We start from the raw sequence: 23068 nt of genomic DNA on the forward strand, positions 1-23068 counted from the left end.
AAGCAGATTACTAGCTCACACCCTGACACACCCTTGTTTGGAATCACACCCTTGAGCAGATCTCCTTAGATGAGATTTTGTTAATCTCCTCAAGAAATGGTCTTTGCTTCTTTGTTGATTTGTTGATGTTAAACCCACCTTTGTGCTACTGCCCTATGTAATTTGCTATATAAACTGAGACTGTGGGGCAGAGAGGGGAGATAGAAGAAGATCCAGAGAGAGATCCCAGAACTGGGAGAGAAGCAGAGAGAGAGAACGAAATAAACTGATCGAGCAACCAGTCTGGCCTTCTTCCTTCCGTCGCCTGCCCTTGACCAACAGCCACACACAGGGTTCCAGAGCACCAAACTTGGGTGGTGAGACAGCCGCCCAGAGAGCCCGAGAATGCACACGCCCATCGGTGTGCCTTAGTTTTTTACAACATATGAACTTTTAAAAAGCTTAATACACTTTTCCAAAGAACAATCATTCAGAGTCAAATTGACAAACAACCACCTTTCATACATATATGTAACAACTCCAAGTTTATCTACCTTGTATCAAAGCATGCCTTATATTTTCTGAATTATTTTATGCTCGTCAATAAAATGTCAGCAGTTCCATCGGATCTTACAGAATTATTTTCGGGTTTTTTGGGTGGCTGGGCTGTTGGTTGGGGCTTTCTCCTGGCTCTGCACTCAGGGATCACTCCTGGCAGGACTCAGGGTCCTACGTGGGGTTCCAGGACTCAAATGTAGGTTGGCGGCATACACAACACATGCCTTACTCTGCTGTAATATCTCTCTGGTCCCTAGACTTTCTATTTTATGCAGATAAAAAACTTAGCTTCATGCAATGAATAGTATTATATATCAATTCTGTTACCAAGTCTGCCAAAACTTTAAGAGGGAATTTTGATTGTAAAGACCTTTTTTCCCTCTTTAGGATATTTTCTTAAGAAAGGGCATGAAAGTCACACAAACACACACAAACACACACAAAAGAATCACAGGCTCAAATTTTACTACATGTCTTTAACACTGCACTGTAGTTGAAGTAATATTGTTATAATAGTGTTAATTCTAAAGCATTTGGTAATCAAAGTTACTATATGTCTACCACTATCCAAAAGCCATAGCCCCTCCATGACCAATATATTTGTGTCAGTTTAATCCTATCTTGATAATAATGTGATCATGATATCAACGCTCCTCTCACAACGGACCGTGATTTCCTTACAGCATATTCCTCATTATGAGGGGGAAAGAACAGAAGGTTCCCTTAGGTATGTCACAACTGGAATGACTCTACCTGTTCTTTGACTGAGGCGAGGATGGCAGAGGTGGTTTCTGTTTCTGAGCCATCACCATTGGAAGTATTTAAGCCAGGGCTCAAGGAGCTGGTCTTCTCGGAAGCGGAGGAAGGCTGGTCTGGAACGGGCATAGCTCCTGCAAGGCAAGAAGACACACTCAATGCAACATGGGTCATGGCACACGCTTACAGGACCAGTGAATTCAAAGTGTGCACTTTGGAAAGAGGAAAACTTATGAACTACACAGAAAACACAAAATCTCCTTGGAAAAAGGAGATAGTAAAAACACGTGGAATGGTTTCTCCCATATACATGCCAACCAAATTTAAGAACTCACTCATAACATGGCGTTTTGTCTTCAAGAGAAGGGAAGAAATGAGAAGGAAAAGGTCAAGTAATATTGTATATATATATATATATATAAAAGATGAAAGTATGAGTTGAAAAATAAACTAGTCATTTGGTATTTATTTTAAGTAGATTGGCTATTGTGTCTAGGTACATTTAAACCTCAAAAAAAATCTATTAGATAGTCCCCCTTATATGGAAATGACATAAAATAAGCTACCAAGAATTTACACACAATTAAGGAAATGCCATAATTAACTTAATAACCAGCTTAGTCAGTACCACAAAATATACTTAGACAACTAGCCTACTTCACAAATATTTGCCAAGTTCCTATTCTGTGCACTCCAGCAGAGAAAAGCTCCTGAAATCTGGCGGGGCTCATTTGCCAAGGTTTATTCTGAGTTCATTCATAGAAGAAAAAAGGTACTCGAATAATATCAACCTAATATTTTAATGACTACACAGAGGGGATGGTACGAGTCTCTCAAGTTGTTTCACTCCCATAAGCTTGCCTTTTCCACACAACTAAATGACACTGAAGTTTGGGGTACCTGCTTCAAATTATCTAGCAATTATCTAGGGTCACTGCAGAAGAAGTAAGAGCTTGTGAAGAGCAACTTTTACCAGGCACTTCAAAATCATTACTCAAATAAATATCTGGGCGTAGAGAAAAAGTATGAATTCAGAGTCAGTCCTATGTGAAGACAGTTCTGCTGGTTAGGCTGCCCTCAGCATCCTGGCTTTCACACACAGAGACCTAATGGTCATAAGCAGTGTTTTCACTGTGTGAGCAGCTCCATTTAGTTAGCAATGTGGGGGTACGCACCCCCAAAAGGGCTCCATTACAGATTTTTTGCTTAACGTGATCATTAGAAGGCAGACATCTTATTTTCTCCCCCACTGGATATTCCAGATTAGTTTGGATTCATTTCTATATTTGGAGGCAATTTTCTTATAATCCCACCCACAGGAATCGGCGTAGCATTGGAAAAAAAACTTGGTGCAAACACAGATCGTATGGCAGGACTTGAGGAAATAGTATTAGCCAGCAGAATGTGAGCAAGAAGTCAGAGTCAAGTTAAATGTGATTTGGCAACATGCAACCGTGGCTAAAAACCTGGAAGTTTTTCAGGGAATAGATGTGTACCAGATAAAGATATGTACTGGATTGAAAAGCTGAAAGTATTTCAGGGAATAGATATGCACCAGTTAACGACATGCATGGATTGAAAATGACTGGACTCACAGTGGTTATGGCAGGAAGACAATAATCAAGTCTGCTCGTGAACACAAGTTGCTTTTCCAGGTGCTTTTTGCCCTTCGAATTATGATCCAACCTCCTAATTCTAAGAAAGAATGCAGATAAACCGATCCATAACTATTGAGCAGAGGCCGGCTAAAAGGCATGTCCTTCCAGTCAGCGGAGGTTGGAGAGACAGGAAGGGGACAGAGGCGAGAAGAAAAGCAAGCCCAGGGCAGTTGTGTGTTGCAGCTCTGCTGGAGGGAGTGGGAGATCACGCGTGAAGCCACACCCTCCCTGGCCCCGTCTATGGTTTCCAAGAGCCAGTTCACAAGAACAACCTTCCTGGGAAGGGAGGCGCTCACCTCTGTAAGAAAACTTGTTTGCCAGCAGTGATTTCTGTTTTATTGGCCCCATCAATACTCAGGCATGGCGCCAATACAGAGATCTCTGTACCGTTTCACAAAGAAATCTTTGGAAGGTTATCCCAAGGTTATCCAGTAACACATGGGACAAATGCCGGGGATTGAACCTGGATCAGCCTCGAGCAAGGCAAGTGCCCGACATGCTGCGCTGCCTCTCCCGCCATCCCAGGACACTCCCATCCTTGCCAAGTTTCCTCTCATGATCTCACTTCTAGGACCCTCGTCCTCTGCTGTGTCAGGCCCCCCATCTCTTCCCTCCTCTCCCCAGAGTTTGCCATTCCACCTGCTTCGAGCCCACCATGCCCCAATGCCCAGAATGCTCTGGAACCCAACAGCCTATCCCACCCGCTAGAACTGTGCTATCCGATAGGGCAGCCCTTCCCTACCTACGGATTTCACAGCTTAGTGACACGAAAAAGGCAGCTTATTAATAGCTCTATTCACACCGCCATGGCTCCATGACACAGCACCGGCTGATGTGCAAGACAGTGGCAATGCAGAACCCACGGCTGCAGAAAACTCTAGTGACGACCGTGCCCTGTGCCCAACCGTCAATACTTTGATGAGAAAGGTGATGGGAAGTCAGGTTACAAACGGACTTTGAAGAGAGACACAAGAAAGCACACATGAAAAGCAGAAAGGAGGCAGGGTGGTCCCGGGGTCTGAATTGAGGGGCTGGCCAATAATGAAGCTGCATGTGGAACAAATGTGGGGAAGTCTTCGAGCCCGTGACTCTTCCACACTGCTAGCACTGAGCTGCTGGTGACGTTTGCACCCAGGAACCAAACTGATGCGATGGAGGGAAACAGAGGCCAGCAACTTCTAAACACTGCTCGCAACTCTTGACGTGCTCCATTGTCTTAATCCCCCTTTTTGTCCTCTACTTATAGTGGCTAGACATTTCTAGAATGTTTCCCCTTCTTCGATATCTTCGATATCTTTGGCCTACTTCTCCCTCTGGGAGAAACTGGCAATCTTCTGAGAGTTTCCTGCCCACATGGGACAGCCTTGCAAGCTTCCCATGGTGTATTCACATGCAAAATCCAGTAACCAGCTGGATCTCATTCCCCTGACCCTGAAGAGCCCCCAGTGCGACATTGTTGGGAGGGCCCAGTCGAGATAGACTTCCAAGATCTCAGGGAAAGGACGAAATGAGATGTTACTGAGCCCGCCCGAGAAATCGGTGATTAACGGGATTTCGTGATCGTGATCCCCTTCTTTACTCTTATGCAACAAGCTTTAATTTAAGATTCATACGAACTTCCTTGATCCCCTAAGAATAACCCTTGGGCTTCCCATCTTGCCTTATTCCTTCTCTCCTGTGTCCTGTCCTCCTTGGCGCACCCTCCTTCCTATATTGAAAAATCAGTCACATGCTAAATAAACTTGATTTTCATTCTCATACTAAGACTTTGCTCAAGTGAGCAACTGCCGTTGGAATACTACAAATGTTGCCTCAAATACACACATACACACACCTCTTACACGGGGATGCCATTTAACACACTGGATTGTGACCTCTCAGCAGCAACATGTAAAGGATTATGAGTATCGACAACTGAGGTGTAAATACTGTAACATTAGTGCTGAAGTAGAAAGAATTGTGTTAGTAAAAACCAGTGACACAACACCACTATGAATTGTTGCACTCTACGTAAAAAATAGATTCGTCTTTTCTCCTTCCTTAAAATTTTTTTTAATTACAGCTTGTCCTGATAATGCAAACAATATAATAATAAATAGTTGTCCAATCTCAGTACAATTAAGGCTGAAACTCCATCCATCTTGGTCTCTGCAATTTCCTGCACCTCGCTCAGCCTCTAATGTGCAGCCAGTTAATAAATATTTGTGGAGTAAATGCATGAACTATTAGTGTAAAATCAATAACGGCTGCTTACTAGAGCGCGGAGTGGAAGTACAATGGGCTGTTCATTTTGAGTCTCTCTCTGAAGAGTATCTGACACACCTTTTCATTGGGACTCAAGAGAATGCAAGCCTAGGACTGTTCTGGCCTTACGCAACCCGGGATGCTGGCCTCGAAATCCATCACGCAGACAGGTTTGGGGCTTCCAGAATGTTTATCGCACATCAGAACTTGTGAACAAAAGCTGGTAAACTGTTCTGTGTGCACCATGCAAGGCGGGAAGAAAAAGCACCAAAACAGCACCAGGAAGCTGCAGATGCCAGGGGGCAAATGGGCCAAGTCAGGGCTCAGAGGAAGGCCCGGCTGGCTCAGAGCTGGAGGCACCGGGGTGTGGCACGAGGCGGCACAGACCAGCCCTGCACCATCCTGAGCATGTACTGTGGAAGATGGAAGGCTGGCGAGCGGCTGGCACCGGGGGTGGGGGCAGGTGCCAAGCAGAAGGGGATAGTGGCACCACGGATGTGTGTCGAGAGGTGCCAAGGGTCGGAAGCTGACTCTCACACAGAAGGTCTTGCTGTGCATCATGGTACGAGCTTTCCAGCACGAGGACAGGGAAACAAAGTCATTCCATTACAAATTAAGTCTCGCTGACTGATCCTTCCCTGGCACATGGACTGACTACAGGGGAAGGTAAAAATAAAAGAGAGGTTCTGTGAGCCCACAGACCCCGGGCCACAGCCGTGCCCAGGCCTGGGAGGGACGCAGAAGCAAACACTTCAGGGCAGAGAGAGGAGCCTGAGGGTGGCTTCAAAGAGCATCTGCCCAGGACCATGTTTTTTCGGGGGGTGGGGGGGTCTCACAGTCTCGGCTCCTCCAACACTGCAGGCATTGTTACCTGCTGGCAAATAAACTCCACACCACATCTATTTTCAAAAAGCATCAGAGAAAGTGCCGTGACAGTGGAGACAGCAGAGGGGACAAGTGGGGGTGATGCCTCTGACTCCTAGTCTGGTGGCACCCTAAACCTGAGATGTCGGGGTCTGCCCAGGAGGGGGACACAGGCGCACAGGGAGGATCCGCCTGAGGGGTGGGATAGAAAGCCAGGTCCGCCCGAAGCCCGGGAGCGGGAGAAACGCTGAAATGCTGAGAGCAGGTGGCCCCCGGTGGCAAGGCAGAGGAGGCAGGGGAGGACGGCTGAGAATCGGGGTCGCAGAGATGCACACACAGGGCTGAAGGCGCTTTCCTTGTGTGAGGTCGGCTGCAGTTCCATCCCGCACTGCATCAGGTCCCTGAGCACAGAGCTGGGAATCAGCTCTGAGCACCAACAGGTACGGGGGGGAAAAGGAAACTAAACCAAAATTAAAATTAAAAATCAGAATCCTTTTTTTTTTCCATCCATTGTAAAACAGATGAGCAGGGAAGTGGGGTCGGGAATTTCTGGGTGAGTCTGGAAAGACTCCGAGAGGGAAATTGGGCAGAACAGCTTCCCCGCGGGGAGGTCCCGGAATACTGAAATTCAGTGTTGACCTTGCTGCCGCCACTGATCTTGAACTTGCACTTGCTAATTTTAGAAAATAGATGATTTACCCCATGCAGCAGGTCATTAACGAAGGGCTGGAGCAGAGTCCCAGGGAGACAGCTGGCCAGGCCGAGGCCTCGCTCTCCAACACGCTCCCCTCCCTGCCTCCCCAAACACCCTCAGACCCCACTAGGACAAAGCCAACCACATCAGACATCAGCTGGGAAAAAACGACCCACGTTTGCCTTGAGCTGAGACCTCACACCAGGCATCCCAAACACCAGGACCTGGGGCTGGAGCGAGAGCACAGCGGGGAGGGCATTTGCCTTGCACGCGAACGACCCAGGTTTGATTCCCAGCATCCCATAGGGTCCCCTGTGCATCGCTGGGTGTGACCCAAAAAAGAAAAATAAAGAGAGAAAGAAAAAAAGCAAAAACCAGGACCTGTCCCAAAGAGGGCTCTGTGGGAACCCGGAAAATCACCCCTTCCCACCTGGCCGCTGACCTCCTGGTAATAAGACACACGCAGAAACATCTCCTCCCTCTCTTCTTCCCTCATCATTCGGGGCTTCAGGATTTCCACCCTTACTTCTGACTGTGTTCAGGGATCACTCCAGGCAGTGCTCAAAGGGCCATTATCTGGTCCCCGGGATCAAACCAGAGTCTTAATACATTCAAGGCGAAAGTCTGCCCCTCTGTACTGTCTCCTCAGTCCCCAGCCCTTGCTTTTGAGTGGGGAAAGGCGCATGGAGCCCCAAGGGATAGGCAAACACATGTTTTTCACTGAAACTGAATTTCACAAACCACGAAGCCTTCCGGTGTGGAACGCACACTATCACCGATTCTAGTTTATTCCAATTCACTTAAAATGAATGCTCGCAGCTGCCCTCAAAATCGATGGCCACAGAGGAGTGTGAAGTAGCCCTCTGATGTGATGCGCCTCGTTCTCTGAGGACTGCTGAGGCAGCTCTTTCTGCCTCCTCCGCCCCCCAGCCCTGCACACAGACACCCCCAAACACGCCTTACTGGATCCCACTGCACATAAGGATTTCTCTCCCTGCGCTTTCTCCTCAGCTCCCTGCCTGGCGGAGCTGCCAATCCTTTTCTCCTCCAGCCTCACTGCATGTGCTCCCCTCCACAGAAGCTGAATCAGTTCGTCCTAACCTGAGCTAGGCGAGCCCCCCGGGGCACTGCCTGCATCCTGAGGTGCGCCAATGACCTTCCCTCTTCCAGGATTCTAAAAATCCTTTAATAATTTTGAAATTGGATGATTCTGAACAGGAGTGAGGGTCTCCTGACGCCTTAAGCCATTTGGGATGGATTTTGTGTCAGCTGTAACTGAAAGTGTTATTAAATCAATAATAGACTACCTAAGAGCTCAGATGTCAGGAAACATCATGTATTTTACATCCTAGTTCTCATAATTAGCTGACAAACTCTTTAAGCACCCAAACCCTCTTATTCATATTTATAATCTCGGTGCTTAGAATAGTTACCTGAGAAACAGCTGGGAACACTACAGACTATAAAAATTAAAATAAATAAGTATTTACACATTGTCGCTAGCCTTTGTTGAATTTGTCAAGAAATTCTATCTTCATAATGATCAGTATATAAATGTTCTATGTAACTATGGTCAGGCTCATAAAATGAGAAATATTCAAATTACTGAGTCTAGATAATTTATAATATTAGGACAGACAAAGGTTACATATTATTTATATATTTTATACAGTCCATCTAAATAAGCTATAATGCAGATTACAAATAGATGCATTTCATGCGTAGCTGATCTGTATAATCATATATATTGCAAATAATCGGATTTATGCTGGGGCTACACCTCTATCACATTAGTGATTATGACTAAATAATGTAAACCTCTAGGGCTCCTATTCGCTGAAAATTGTGTCTTTGCAGTCAATACCCCCCTTAGCTCCTCCACCAGCTGCAAAGAGGTTTCCACGGTGAACTCCATGGATTCACTGAGAAATTGGGATATTTCCTTTCACGACAGAGAAGTACAGCTTGAGATTCTGCAATTATGGATCCAACACAAAAGCAGTTAGGCGTCACGGACATGAAAAGAGGCATGCGACATACAGCGGACACGCCCTCCAGAGGAGGAGAACGCCCGTCTGGAATAAAGCGCGTGGAGAGCAGACTGTGTTTGAGGCTGAAATTCAAAATCAGCAGCTTAGCACAGCTCGTCACACTACACTTGGCACACATGCGGCCTCCCAGAATACACCACAACCGCCAACACCCCAGGGCCTCCCCTCCACCCAGCTCCTGGAGACATAACCCCCATCGTACACAGGCATCTACGCTGAACAGTAACGTCTGAAGTTTCTAGTGACCAACAGTAATCTCCTACAATATCCCAGCCAACAATACTTTCAACCAGTAGTGGTTTTTCATTTCAGATTCCTCAACTTAAATCATTCATTGACATGATCAAGCCTGGAATTCACCCAGACCCCACAAATGACACTCTAAAACCGACCCTCAACAGCTGAGCTATTGTGACTCTCCAAGGCAGGATGTCGCCCGCCATCCACTGAAGCAGGATGATCCCCAATGTCAGCCACGCAGTGACCTACAGCACATCCTCCACCCCCTCCCCCAGTACCTCAAAGTGTCCACCCCAAATCAGGGCACTTTGTCCAAATATGCTCCCTGCCACTTCACAGTTCTTTAAAATACTGTAGTTTGATTACAAGTTTCCTTCCCACAAAACCTCACACTGATGAAAAAGCCGCGTTCCTTAGTCAATGCGCTTAGATGATCACAGCCGAGAGATTATCGGCGAGGTTTGAGACCTGGTTTTGCAACATGGTTTACTCCAATACAACTCAAGGTGCTGACTCGGAAATTTTTCTAAGCAACTATCTTTACTGGCCCTAAAAGAACACAATACAACAAACTGAATCATCATAAGTCTTCAAAGCAGTCCAGATATAGGGACATTTTTACCCACAGGCAGGAAATGATGATAAGTTCTGGTGACATAATGAGTGCTAAAATAGACAACGTCGAGAAAAACTTGAAGATTTATTAAAAACTCAAATCTAAATTAAATGTATATGAAAGATGGCAGTGTACTTGTAAAGATTCCATAACAAAAAGCCACTCTTCCTTTTCATACACATGAACTCTTACATGTTGATGGTTCAAAGACTATGAACTTCATCCTAACAGATGAGTAACTGCAACCGTGACAAGAGAATTATCAATCATTAAACCTATTTTAGGCTCTTCTCCAGTTTCCTGGTCTACCTATTTGGCATCCGGGGGAGATCCACGTGTAGTTATAGCATGTGGGTTTTATCTAACCATTTCACTTAGCATTAATGCCCGAAGGTCATCCACGTCATCTTAAAGAGCAGGAATTCCTTCTTTTTCATCCCTTCACCACTATACAGTGTCAATGCATTAAGACTTTGTGGGTCATATGCATATATCCGTGCGTAGACTTGCATCTTGGTTATTGTGAATACTGTGATAAAGCTGCAGTAGACACAGAGATGCACAGAACTCTGGATATATACCCACGTAGAGATAGCAGGGACCACACCAGCTCTCTTTGGCCATCATACTATTTGTAATATTTTTATTAAGCTATTATGACTTACAACACTGTTCACACAACCGAGTAGTTGGAGGCATACAGTGTCCCAGCACCAGTCCCGCTCCCAATCCCTGGCCCGCCCCCTCAGCAGGCATATAGCAAATTGATTTCCTATTGCTTGCTCCAACAAAACTTAAAGGAATAGAACGTCATTAAAAGTTAATGAAAGTCAATTTGCTATGTTAGATTACCATATGATTTTACCTATCCAAAGAAATTTAAGTCATTGAACACAGTATCTTAGAATGCTATTCTCATTTACGAAAGTTTTCAACTCCTGCATCTAAAATACATTGCCTAAAATTTTATTTTGGACTTAGATCTGATTGTGGTAATTATTATATCTTCATAGTGTTTTTAACAGTAGCTACATTAATTTACACTGCCATGAGCAGTCAACAAAGGATTCCTTTTCTTCACATCCCTGCCAACACTTGTTATCTCCTGGTTTTATTTTTAATAGTCATTCCAACAGGTGTGAAGCGATCCCCAGATGAGGTTTCCGTTTGCATTTCCTCCTCATTAGTGATGCTGGGCACCTTCGCAGGGACCTGCTGGCCATTTGTGCATCTTCTCTACAAAAAAACCTTTATTCTGTTCCTCTGCCCATAAGGGAATACTTTAACTATAGAATTCATCCGGCAAAAAGTTGACTCCAACCACCAAGGCACAGGAGTCATTTTTCACCCTGACCTGTCCCACGAGGGCTGTTGCATTTCTCTATAGTACTGGCTTCATTTGACGATGCTACAGTCAAAACTCTCATCACCGCAAAAAGGTCCAAATGAATTCCTACCAATTCCCCACCACCAATGGGGGAAATCAGTTTCAGAACACTAACTAAGAAGACCAACCTCCAATGAGCTGGGGCAGGTGTGAGCAATGCCTCTAGGTCCCTCTGATCACACCTCAGGATTCTCTGGGTCTGGCAGGAATAGTTCTGCTGCATTGCAAATATAATTACAAAAACAAAACCTGCCACTTTCATAGCTTATCTGGACCATTTTAGATCCATCCTTAGGTCTTGTCATTAAGACACTAACTGCCCTGGATGGGAGGAGGAGAGCGCAGTGACTTTTAAGATAGCAACATCCTGTCATGTTCTGTAAGTCCCGTCATCTTCCAAGCGACTGAGCTAGCTGTAAACACCACAGGCAAATCCCAGCAAAGGTGTCGGGAATGTTTCTGTTCAGCGATCATGTTCAATCATGTCACATTTTACATCTCGGATATGAGTAAACAAACTTGCTTTCGGTAAATCGCATTCCTGATCTAAAAAGGGATACATCTTTAACATCTTAAAACATATTTGGTCTGGGGCTGGAGTGATAGCACAGCGGGTAGGGTGTTTGCCTTGCATGTGGCCAACCCGGGTTCAATTCCCAGCAACCCATATGGTCCCTGAGCACCACCAGGAGTGATTTCTGAATGCAAAGCCAGGAGTAACCCTTGAGCATCACTGGATGTGACCCAAAAAGCAGGAAAAAAAATGTATTTGGTCCGTTTTTCTATCATATTTTAAATGCTAATTTCTCTCATGATGACACTATACTATAGATCACCAAAATCTCTTCACCACCGACCTCCACTTTCCACTTCTGTCTCTCTTGATAAAACCATTATCATGTGCCCATAGCCCGTTTCACTCTCTCACACACAAAATGTCAAACATAAGGATACTTAGTGATTATAAATTGGCCCAGAGTTCAAGAATACAAACAGATGCAAAAGAAATAACCATAGTCTTTACAAAAAGAAAGTATGGCTCTTAGCACTGTCACACTGTCATCCCATTGTTCACTGATTTGCTCAAGTGGGCACCACTAACGTCTCCATTGTAAGACTTGTTATTGTTTTTGACATATCGAATATGTCATGGGGAGCTTGCCAGGCTCTGCCGTGTGGGCAGGATACTCTCGGTAGCTTGCCAGGCTCTCCAAGAGGGACAGAAAAATCGAACCTGGGTTGGCCGCATGCAAGGCAAACGCCCTACCCGTGGTGCTATTGCTCTTATAAACAAAAAAAATTAAATTTCTACCAACTGGCTAGGAAACATGTTTTCTTGTGACAAATCTTGGTGTTACACTGGTGCATGTGGCAGGTGAGCTGAGGAAGAAGCTAGCTGATTATATCTCCCACTTGCTTTCTTTGAACAATGGCCCCTACCAAGGCTGCTGTGGGGATCCCCAGGACCCCCACCCATGTAGGCTGTTGCTCTCTGAGGCCAGGTAGTGCTGGAGCAACATCAGAACCTTGAACATCACTCAGCATGTGCTGGATAGCTCAAACTCTCTCTTCATATGCTTTTGGGGTGCTGGGGAGGAGCTGAGACAAACCCAGCAGTGCTCAAGGCTCACTTCCGGCTCTGTGCTCAAGTATCATGCCTGGCAGTGCTCAGGGAACAACATGTGGTGTGAGGGACCAAACTAGAGTTGCCTCAGTGTGATTCGAATGTCAACCCTCCTGGGATATTTCTTCAACCCTCTTTAAATGTTTTTATCTGTTGACAAACTCTGTAACTCTGTGAAGGACTTCCATAGCTGAAATTGCACTGAATTAGAAATGCTAATATAGTCTTATCATTTTGTTTCTTTGGGGGCCACACCGGGAGTGCCCCGGGCTTACTCCTGGCTCTGCGCTTATGGTTCACTCCTGGTGGGGACCAGGGAACTAGAGGGGGGTGCCTGGGATCAAACCTGGGTCGGTGTATGTAAGACACGCACCCTGCCCTTGGACTACTGCTCTGGCCCAACTGTGACAGTTTTTAAGGGAAAGCAAAGAGTTTAAAGCTGCATGTCCTGTAGTGATAGGCTTGTGTGGATTATTAGAACAGTATGAACACTTGTTTTATATAAATGTCTAGTGGTCTTAAGACTGTACTAAATAAAAATAACACTTCACTTCTTTAAAATAGCTTGGTTATGTCAACACTGCAGGTTTTATTTTTTTGGGAGGGTCACACCTGGCAATGTACAGGGGTTACTCCTGGCATTGCACTCAGGAATTACTCCTGGCGGTGCTCAGGGGACCATATGAGATGCTGGGAATCAAATCTGCGTTGGCCGAATACAAGGCAAACGCCCTACCCACTGTGCTATCACTCCAGCCCCCAACACTGCAGGTTTTTTTATTTTGGTTAGAAGAACTCCATAATTCTCTTACATTGATTATAGCCTTTCCTATAATCAGGCTCTATTTTTTTTCAAGTATTGATTTTCTTGATGAAAACGTTTACCAGTAACCTATCAGCCCCAACAGGAACACCTAATAGTAGTACCTATGTTTGGCTGGGCCTGAGAAAATACAGAGGTAAGGTACCGCCTTGGCCACACCTGACCCCGACTCAATCCACAGCAACACGTACAGTCCCTCGAGCATCACCAGGAGGGATTCCTGAGGGCAGTCAGGAGCTAACTCTGAGCACAGCCAGGTGAGAAACCCAAACTAAAAATATATAAATAAATGAAAGAACAAACAGTTGGGCAAATAAGGTACTAGCTCTAAAAGAAGCGCAAGAACTTTTATTTTTTTTTTAATTAGTGAATCACCGTGAGGTACAGTTACAGGCTTACAGACTTTTGTGCTTGTGTTTTAGTCATACAATGATCGAGTACCCATCCCTGCACCAGTGCCCATTTTCCACCACCAATGGCCCCAGTATCCCCCCCACCCTCTAACCCCCCCCCCTGCGCCCCTCCCGTGGCCTCCACCCAGCCCTGCCTCTGTGGCGGGGCATTCCCATTTGCTCCTCCTCTCCTTTTGGGTGTTGAAGAAACACAAGAACGTTGTGTTAGAGTTGAACAATCCTTTATTGCAGTGCCATAATATTTCTGCCCTTACTAGGAACTAGGTAACCTTCAAACCACTGACTCAGAGGTTGGGTGCCTGTATTGTGTGCAGTCCACCCCAGATCCAAGTCCAGCACCACGCAGGGTCCTCTGAGCACTGCCAGGGGTCACTCCTGAGCACAGACTCAAAGCTGGTTGCCAGGAACTAACTGTGCAGCTTCCACATCCAGCCTTCCCAGTTTATCCTCATATGGGTACTGGTGCTGGGAACTGCACACGGGTGGAAGGGTGGGTACTGGAATACTGTGTGACTGAAATCCAGTCATGAACAGTTTTGTAAGGGTGAATCTCACAGTGGGTCAATATGAAAGTGAAAACAAAGAAAGTTTCAGTTCAAGCCATTAGAAAACTGTGAAATTTACTGGATTATTACAATGAGAGACTCGGGGAAATACAACTTTCATGAAAATGACATGAAACTACATGTAAGCATCTCAAAGGATTATTTTGATTTCTTCCCAGCATTTTCAATTTCTTACTCATGAAAATGTGAATCAGAAATGATCAAGGCTACCAGGAGGGAGCGAGATGGGGCAGGGGCTACTGGAATATTTCTCTGGGAATCTCAGGAGCAAACCCACAGGTGGGGAAGTGACACAGGTCCTGGTATAGGGGACACAGGTGCAATTCAGATAAAATCAAATGGGTACTGGTTTGGGCACTGATTCGATGATTTCCTTATTCTAAGGAGTTTCTTTTTACTGACTGGCCCCAATCTCGCGATTCAGATTTTCCATCAATCAGGATTTCAATACTTATTTGCTAAATGAATGAATGAGTGAATAGTAAGTAAATCAATGATGTTTATCCTATTCTTTCTGGGATGTGATTACACAGTTGGTCTTTTCATTGTATGAGTTTCCTTTCTTGTCCTGGAATTATTTACTTACCAGATCAATTAGCCATTTATTAATTTAATTAAGAAACAAGTGGCTGCTGGTACTTATTGACGCCGAGCGTTCCACTGCAGAGCTCGACGCTGGCTCCTGAAAGCACCTTTTGTTTCCCAGACTCTCCCTCCTTTCCCTTGTGACTGCGTGAAGGGCTCTGCACGCGGCCATGCCGTCTGCCAGGGCTCTTCATGAAACGGTAATTACTCGGAGAAGGATGCTAAATTTAAATTGCACAAGTGACTGAATTTTAATTTAGGATAACCAATCTACACATCATTTTATTGGAAAATCATTACCTAATTTCTGACCACTACACGTATAATTTGCACAACTAAGAGGAAAAAAATGCCTCTCGAGTAACTAATTTTTCTGTTTTAATTTATATGAACTTAGAACCCGGGATTAAAGTTCCACTGATGATGTGTTGAAGGAACTAAACGAGATGTGGTGAAGAATTTTCACCAGAAATGTGCAGATTTTATTTTCAATAGCTTGCTATGCCTCGTCACAGTTTAATCGTGGTGCAGGCACCCAGAAAACATAATAATGAAATATTGGTTTATAATTGTATTGATTTAAACATATAGCATATAACACAAATACATCAACTAAGTCGAGTTACCAGAGAATCACTACAATATTATTTAGGCATCAAGACACTCAGAACACACGGTAAGACCCATGTTTACTCTGAACACAGAAACTGTGACTTTCATCAGACTTATCAGCCAGTGTTGCTCACTCACAGGGTCAAAAAAAGGTCTTCAATCAATTTCATACCAAAAATAATATGCAGCTTATTATAATCACCCCCAAAAACTTTTAACTAATTTTTTTTATTTTAACACGATACACAAATTCATTTGATAGTATAATTATCCATTAAACACAATATTCGGCAACAAAATGAATCCAAATATAATTTGAAAAACAAGACTGTCTTATGATTAAAATATTGAAAACTTTGGGGCCAGGATCATACACAGATTCTCATTTACATGGAGTAAGTGGTGTTGGTTTAATTAATCAAAGGGAAAATGATGAATCACATTTGTTTTACTTTTTATTATGTAAAAGAGAAATTTCCTCGGAAAGCACAAAATAATGTCCTCGTTGGTTTAACTGGCAAAATCCCGACTGCTCGTCATTCGTCCCCGTGTCGCTACCACCAAGAGAGTCTCCAAGTCTCTACATGATTTTTTCTGAACAAAGAGCACGTGAACAGCCTGGAGGAGAGCAAGGATTCTTTGCTGATACATATTTTAAGAGGGAGGGTAATGAGGCAGGAAGGAATTAAGCAACATTTCAAGGTCATACCCTGAGTCTTTGATAGTGCTGAGGATACAACCGTAAGTCGTGCCTATTAGACACCTACTGTGATGTCTGGAGGAAGCTTTCAACCTCACACATGTACCTGGCTCTGGAACTGCCCTATTTATATCATGGTATCACGTGCTCATCAAAAACACAAACTGATCACAAAAAGGGTTATTTCAAAAAGTAAATGCAAGATGAAATAAAGGAACACTGCAACTTTCAAGTGAGGGCTTGACAAACAGTGTTGGAACCAATCTCTCCTTTGCTTGCTTTTATTCAGGTCCTTTGAGTGACCTTGTGAATTAAATATAGAGCATCATGAAGGATGAGTGTAGCTTACTGGGGATTGCCAGGAGGAACTGCATACAAGAGGTGGATCTTCTGTAGGCCAGTCTACCCCAAGCACTGAGCTATGCCTGTTTTCTCTGCTTACGTATCTCTGAATTCTGAAATCACACAGGAAATTCACCAATAGGATTCCTGGGAAAGTAGGGCATTAGAACATCTTTTCAAGTTGGTATCAGGAAAGTCTTGCCAAAAATAGTAATAAAACACATACCCAGAGTTATTAGGTTGGCCCCAGGGAATCAAGTCAATAACCTCTTATGAAAACAAGGAAACAAATTCTTCATGCCCTTTCATTGTGGAATGGAGACGCTACACGAGTTATGTGTCTTACGAAAACGCCCCAACTCCCTACAGACTCCACTGCTTGGGACAACTCAGTCGTAGAAGAGATGTCAAGCGTGGCCAATTGCACTTACGAGGATTTCCAAAGCGAGCGATGAAGAAGCGGGAAGGGTTGACTTGAACGCCATGTCCAACACATCTAGCAAATTCACTCCCTTCATTCAGGCATTCCCACCACAGGGAGAATGCACTTTTTGGTGCTAGAAATGGACAACCTGCAGCTCAGCAAGCGCCAGAGAAATCTGTTTTTGTCTAAGCCCTAGTCTCGCTCTCTTGTCAGCCGAACCTTGAGATTCCAGGAAGGAATTATCCATCATGAGTTGCATGAAGGTTCTTGGGCTCACAACCAAGGTTTCCGTGCCTGTAGACAGGTAATGGTGCCCAAAGGTGTCCATGATGCAATCTTCAGGACTTCCGTTACGTGGCTAAGGACTCTGTGTGGAAGGAGGGAGATTGCTCATTGGCTGCCTTCCGAGGAAAGATAACCGTGGATTCTCTCTGTGGGCTCATGTAAGGAAAAGGATCCGTATGCAAGGGAAGCAGGTGGCAAAGGAGAGTTAGAGAGGAAGATGTGACAATGGTGTAAAAAGATGGTAGGATGGGATTTCTGGCTCCCAGGATGGAAGGGGAGAAGAGATCTTCTCAAGGAAAAGGATTCTCCTGTGATCTCCAGGAATAGCACAGCCCCTAGCGACAACTTGAATTTAGCCCTGGGAGGCTCATTTCAGGTTTGTGACCTCCAGAATGCAAAATCCAATGTATGCTGTTCTAAGACACTAACTTTTAAGGCAATTAACGGCAACAGCCCACAGGAAGTCAAGCCATCGTGACTTCCTGGGACTCTACAGGCAGGACTCTATCTGAAAGCAGGGCTTTGGGATCAGCTGAAACACAGTTCACTTTTAACTAGATTCATAGCTGAACTTGATTTGGGACATGCTAAAGTGACTGAGTCAGTACTGCTTCCAGCCCCAGAGTTCTGCCAGGTATGTGCCTGCTAAATTCTGGTTTGGGGGCTCTTCCCTTTCTATTCTGACAATACCCTATCGAGTGCACTCTGTTATTACCCTATTATGCATCTCACACTGCTTCAATAAGTGTTTTTTCCCTTAAGCAAATGAGCAGCTCTCTGCCTTGTCACCTATGGCCCTAGCCAATAGATTTTAGCCAGTCAGCCTCTTTAACCTCTTAAGCAAAACCATTTGTCCTGTGCTTTTCACCCGCCAGAACACACTCTCAGGCAGGTTTGCAGAGATTTCCCGCTGGTTCACAAAAATGTTACTGCTGCTTAACACAGAATACTCCTGAATCATGTCCTGATATTATTATAAATATCAGTACATATTCTTCGGATAAACAATGGTTTTCTTTTTCTGCCTTAGGAGCTCTGAAATAATTCTCTTATTTTCATCTGTCCACTGGAGTGAAAGGATTGGAAAAGAATGCATTAGCTTTTGTGCTACTAAAAAATTATTTTCTAACATCAGACACTCTGTTAGGCAGTCAGGGTCAAGTAGTTAAAAAGAAAAGTAGTTTGTACTACAACATGTTACCATCTCTAGTGGTGGTAGATACTGTAGTATCATATTACATTTTGGGAAATTCCATAGGATATTCTGTAAGATAGCTGGCATTTTACACTATTTCACTCATTCAATAAGGACACAATTTATACTCGAGTTATACCTACCCATTAACAAAGAAAACTTAAATTGCATTCATTTAAGCACTCTATGTCCCCTGTATGTGGTTACTCACCAAGCCATGCTAAAGGAAGATCTCCAAGGGGAGATGGAGCCAGAAGCATGATGTGGGCCAATAAAGCAAGTTATTGTGATAAGAGCCTTGGCTGGAGCCACCTGAGGACCAAAGAGGGAGGTCGGGGAGCCAATGAACCGATGCTGGATGCTGGAGATGGGAGTCTCATACAGAGGATGAGTCATGGGAGACGGTCCTCCAACCCAACACCCAAGTGATGACGGCCAATTCCATTTCCCTTCTCTTCCTCTCGCTGCTAAAGTGCAGCAACATGAAATTTTCAACCTATACTTACTTTTCGGGCAATGTCTGGAAGTCAGAAGAATCTGCAGACATATGTCAGGGGTGAGGAGACTGCCCCGCGTCTCCACCAAATCTATCTAATCTCTACGGTGCATCAGTGGAGTCAAGAATGTGGTTTCATCTCATGATGTTTAAGGGCTGCTCAGGCACACAATTTGGGGTCAGGAGGACCCCTCATACTTCTATACTGATATGTCCTTCTTCATGTCAGCACACCAGCAGCTTGGAGAATCACCCGGGAGCTTAAAGAAATCGGCATTGTGCAACAAGCTCTTCATCACCTAGGAGGGACCCAGACAGAGAGGCTAGTGCTCCTTAGAACTACGCAGTGCACAGCCTGCGCAACTGTACAGTGAAAGAAGCACAGGAAATCCAGTGTCAAGTCATGACTGATGGGGTGTGAGAGTACATGTGTAATGCTGTGTCTATATCTCAGTATACAGACACCGAGTTTCTCCAGTGGCACTTTCTGAAATGCAGAGTTCCCGCTTGCACACCTGTCTCTTAGACAGAAGATCACTGAGTACCAGGTACAGCCCAGAGGTGATTTAGAATCGGGCCATCCATGAGAGTGGTGCTTCTGCAGAGTGAGCCAGTCCAACTTAAGCCTGTTTTAAATCTCACTGCCTCTTGGTAAACCTCCAGCAAGATATTTCCCACCTCCCTTTAGGGATGTTGAAAACGGACTTCTGAAGGAGGTAGTTCAAGGGAGGCTGCCACGAGGCACAGCTGTCCCACTGCACAGACACAACTCAGCCCTTATGAAGGACCACTGAGGGCTCCCCGCAAACACGGAGAAGCAGCATGAGGAGTTCCGCTGCCAGAGGACCCCTGACTCTACCCCACTGTCCACCCTCGGGACGACATTTGTCCGAGAAGACCAAGAAAAAGATCTGAGAGATGTAAATTCTATCTGCAACACCCCATGGCTTTCTTGGTCCACGAAGAGCATATTCAGACAATGTTTGACTACATCTTTAATGAAAAGATCAAACTTCTGGATTACAAAGGTAGGCACCTTGGTTTCTATTAATAACTGAGAACGGGGGTGGAGATGCTTGTCAAAGGACCGATTTATTTTTCTAATTAGAGAAGTCAGCATGAAAAAAATGATTCCTCAGAGCTTCATTTAAAAAAAAATCAACCAGGTGTTCTGTGGTCTCTGGATTCTGACTAGTATACACCGCCCCATGGACACGTCCCACAGGACACAGGCAGTGAGGTTCCACTCTGGACCCAAAGTACCTCCATTCCCATCAGGTAATGGCAAAGCACGGGGTACTGGTGCTCAGATAACCATGGAGAGACACCGCCCTACCCAGAGCCCAGGCCCAGACACTGCACTGTGCATTTTCAGATCACGCCTCCCTGCAGATGAAACATCTTGAGCTGAGTGGCAAAAAAAAAAAAAAAAAAATCCCTGCAACCCTCTGTGAGGGGCACCAGCACAGGGCCGAAGAGAAACAGATTCTTCTTGAAGGTCTGATGCCCTTGGCATGTGGGCCTTTTCTTCTCCCTGCAGACATTGAATTCAGTGAAGAAATGCCACATGGAGGCTGCCACAAATTGATGCTTCTATGGAAAACGGTTCATGCAGCTCACAGTAAAGTCAGTTCCTTTCAGAGCAGGAAGATGAGTGTTCCTGGATTTTATGGCTTCCTTACATTCCAGAAGAGATGTTTTTCTCCCCTGAATCAAATCTGTGTGACTTAGACACAATATGGCACTGAGGGGTCGGAGCAAGAGTACAGCGGGTAGGGCGTCTGCTTTGACTGTGGCTGACCCAGGTTTGATCCCTGGCATCCCATATGTTCCCCCGAGCACCAGCAGGAGTCATTCCTTCTCTACTCAGACACTTTTTTGCTATGTTCATTGTAGCTAGCACTATTCCCAAGAGCCCAAATCTGGGAGAACACAAGGATCTGAGCAAAGATAAGTGGATAAAGATGCATATACATAATTGAATCCTACTCAACTACAAGAAAAGACAAACTAATTTGCTGCTATGTGGATAGATTTGGAGACTTTCACCCTATGTGAAATTAATAACTGAGTAATATAATAACTTCATACTATGTGAAGTCATTCGGAAGGAGAGGGACAGACACAGAATGATCTCTCTCATATGTGGGATATGAAGAAACACAGTCAGGGAATAAAAAAAGAAAATGGCCAATGCTAGAGGATCACGAGAACTGGTCTACAGAACTGAGCTTATCAAGAGCAGGGGTGTGGTGGGACGGACACCAAGACAGCAGTGAAGGGACATGGACAGGCTGATGGAGTGTGATGTTGGGTTGCCACATGCATGAAACTCTGCCATTAATACTGCTATAATCCCAGTGCCTCAAACATATCTTAAAGGAACACTTTGAAGAATTATCTGTGTGCCTGTGTTCACCACAATCTTACCACAATACCCAGAGTTGGAAACGGCCTAACACCACCTCCACATTTGGGTGGATAAAGAAACACTGGTATATGCACACAAAGGAATGCTACTCAGCTAGAAAGAGAGATGAGACCCTGCCACAACTGCAAGACAAATGGTCCTAGAGAGCGTTTTGCCTCATGCAGAGTTAGTCAAAGACTGGAATTGCCTGGCTGCATGTGTGTGGTGCAGAGAAATGAAATAAAGGGAGCGAATGAAGCAATAATAAGATGTGAGACCAAGAGCTGAATTTGGGGATTACCAGTCACGGGGCAGAGGGTAGAAGCAGAAAAATATGTGGTGAGGGAGAGGAGTGGTTTACACTGCTTGGCTATTCTCTACACTAAATCCTACAGTGTAATTTAAAAACTGATTTGTTTTTCATATGGAATTGTATGGGACGGAAGTCAGCTCAGAGGCCTGGAGGACATGCGTCACAGGATCACCTGAGCTCTATCCGAGATGCCACACAGCCTCTAAGCAACTCTGCAGGAGCCCCTGGTGCCCCTCTGTACCACACACGTGAAGTCTGCAGGCCTAACCTCAGGCTGCATGTCAGTACGACCGGGAGTGCCTCTGAGCCCACAGCATGCCGGGGGGTGGGGGGAAACGAGAGAGACAGGAAAATGGTCTAATATATGTAAGTTCTCAAACTCCATCAAGAGCTCCACGAGGTCCCCTAGGAGACTGTTATGGCACCACGGTGAGGGACAGGCGGGGACATCCAGGTCAACCTGGAAAACTTGTGACAACTGATCCCAATAGTACAAAAATGAAACGATGCGATCACACAGATTTATAATAAACTACAAAGACAACTTGTCAACAGAATACAATCAATTCACTAAAATGATCATGTAACCAAATCCTGGAAGAAATGAAAACAATAATAATAAAGTCTTTGAGTCATTTTTACATTGTACTTAAAGGAAATACTATATACAAATACTAGAACATTGTGAAACAGCATTTTGACCTAAGTGACACTCAAAGGCAATATTATATAAGTTGCAGGTGTACATCATTAAGCATAAATGAGGAAACACTACTTTAAACTTTCCTCTCAAACTCCTATTTTATTCTTCTTCACCCCACAGAGACCTTTAGACATGATTTATTCACCCACCTTACCCTAAAATCAGTAATGTCTAATTTGATTATTTCTCATTTTGTTTAATTCCTTCTTTTATGTTGTTTCTCTATACATAGCATTCCTTCTAGGTCTTAAAATGGCAATTTACCATTTGCTTGTAGCTCTGAAGTAGGACACTCAATGTCCAGAATCTAAGTTGCATTAATGAAAGCTTAAAGATCAAATAAGATGTACTTGAAGCACTGTACAGTGTGTAGCACACATGTATAAATCCACACATAAAACCTATGCCCCAGGTTAAGGCATTCTATTGAAATCATTTACCTTATAAATGATTGATAATTATATTTTTAAATTCCAGTAATAACATGATTTGGCCATTCATAAATATGTATAATTTTTCTGTACCAACAC

General features: G+C 44.5%; 1 protein-coding gene across 7 annotated transcripts in view; it reads right to left on the reverse strand.

The window, feature by feature from the left end:
• CTNND2 (catenin delta 2) overlaps window positions 1-23068 on the reverse strand; it is a 902659-nt gene that overhangs the window by 725131 nt on the left and 154460 nt on the right. For all 7 annotated transcript variants that reach the window (XM_055141787.1, XM_055141773.1, XM_055141779.1 and 4 more), the window contains one exon: window positions 1291-1427. In XM_055141787.1, the coding sequence (XP_054997762.1) occupies window positions 1291-1427 (137 nt within the window). The remainder of the gene's footprint in view (window positions 1-1290; window positions 1428-23068) is intronic.

Source organism: Sorex araneus, chromosome 1 (assembly GCF_027595985.1).
Source record: "Sorex araneus isolate mSorAra2 chromosome 1, mSorAra2.pri, whole genome shotgun sequence".
Taxonomy (NCBI): domain Eukaryota; kingdom Metazoa; phylum Chordata; class Mammalia; order Eulipotyphla; family Soricidae; genus Sorex; species Sorex araneus.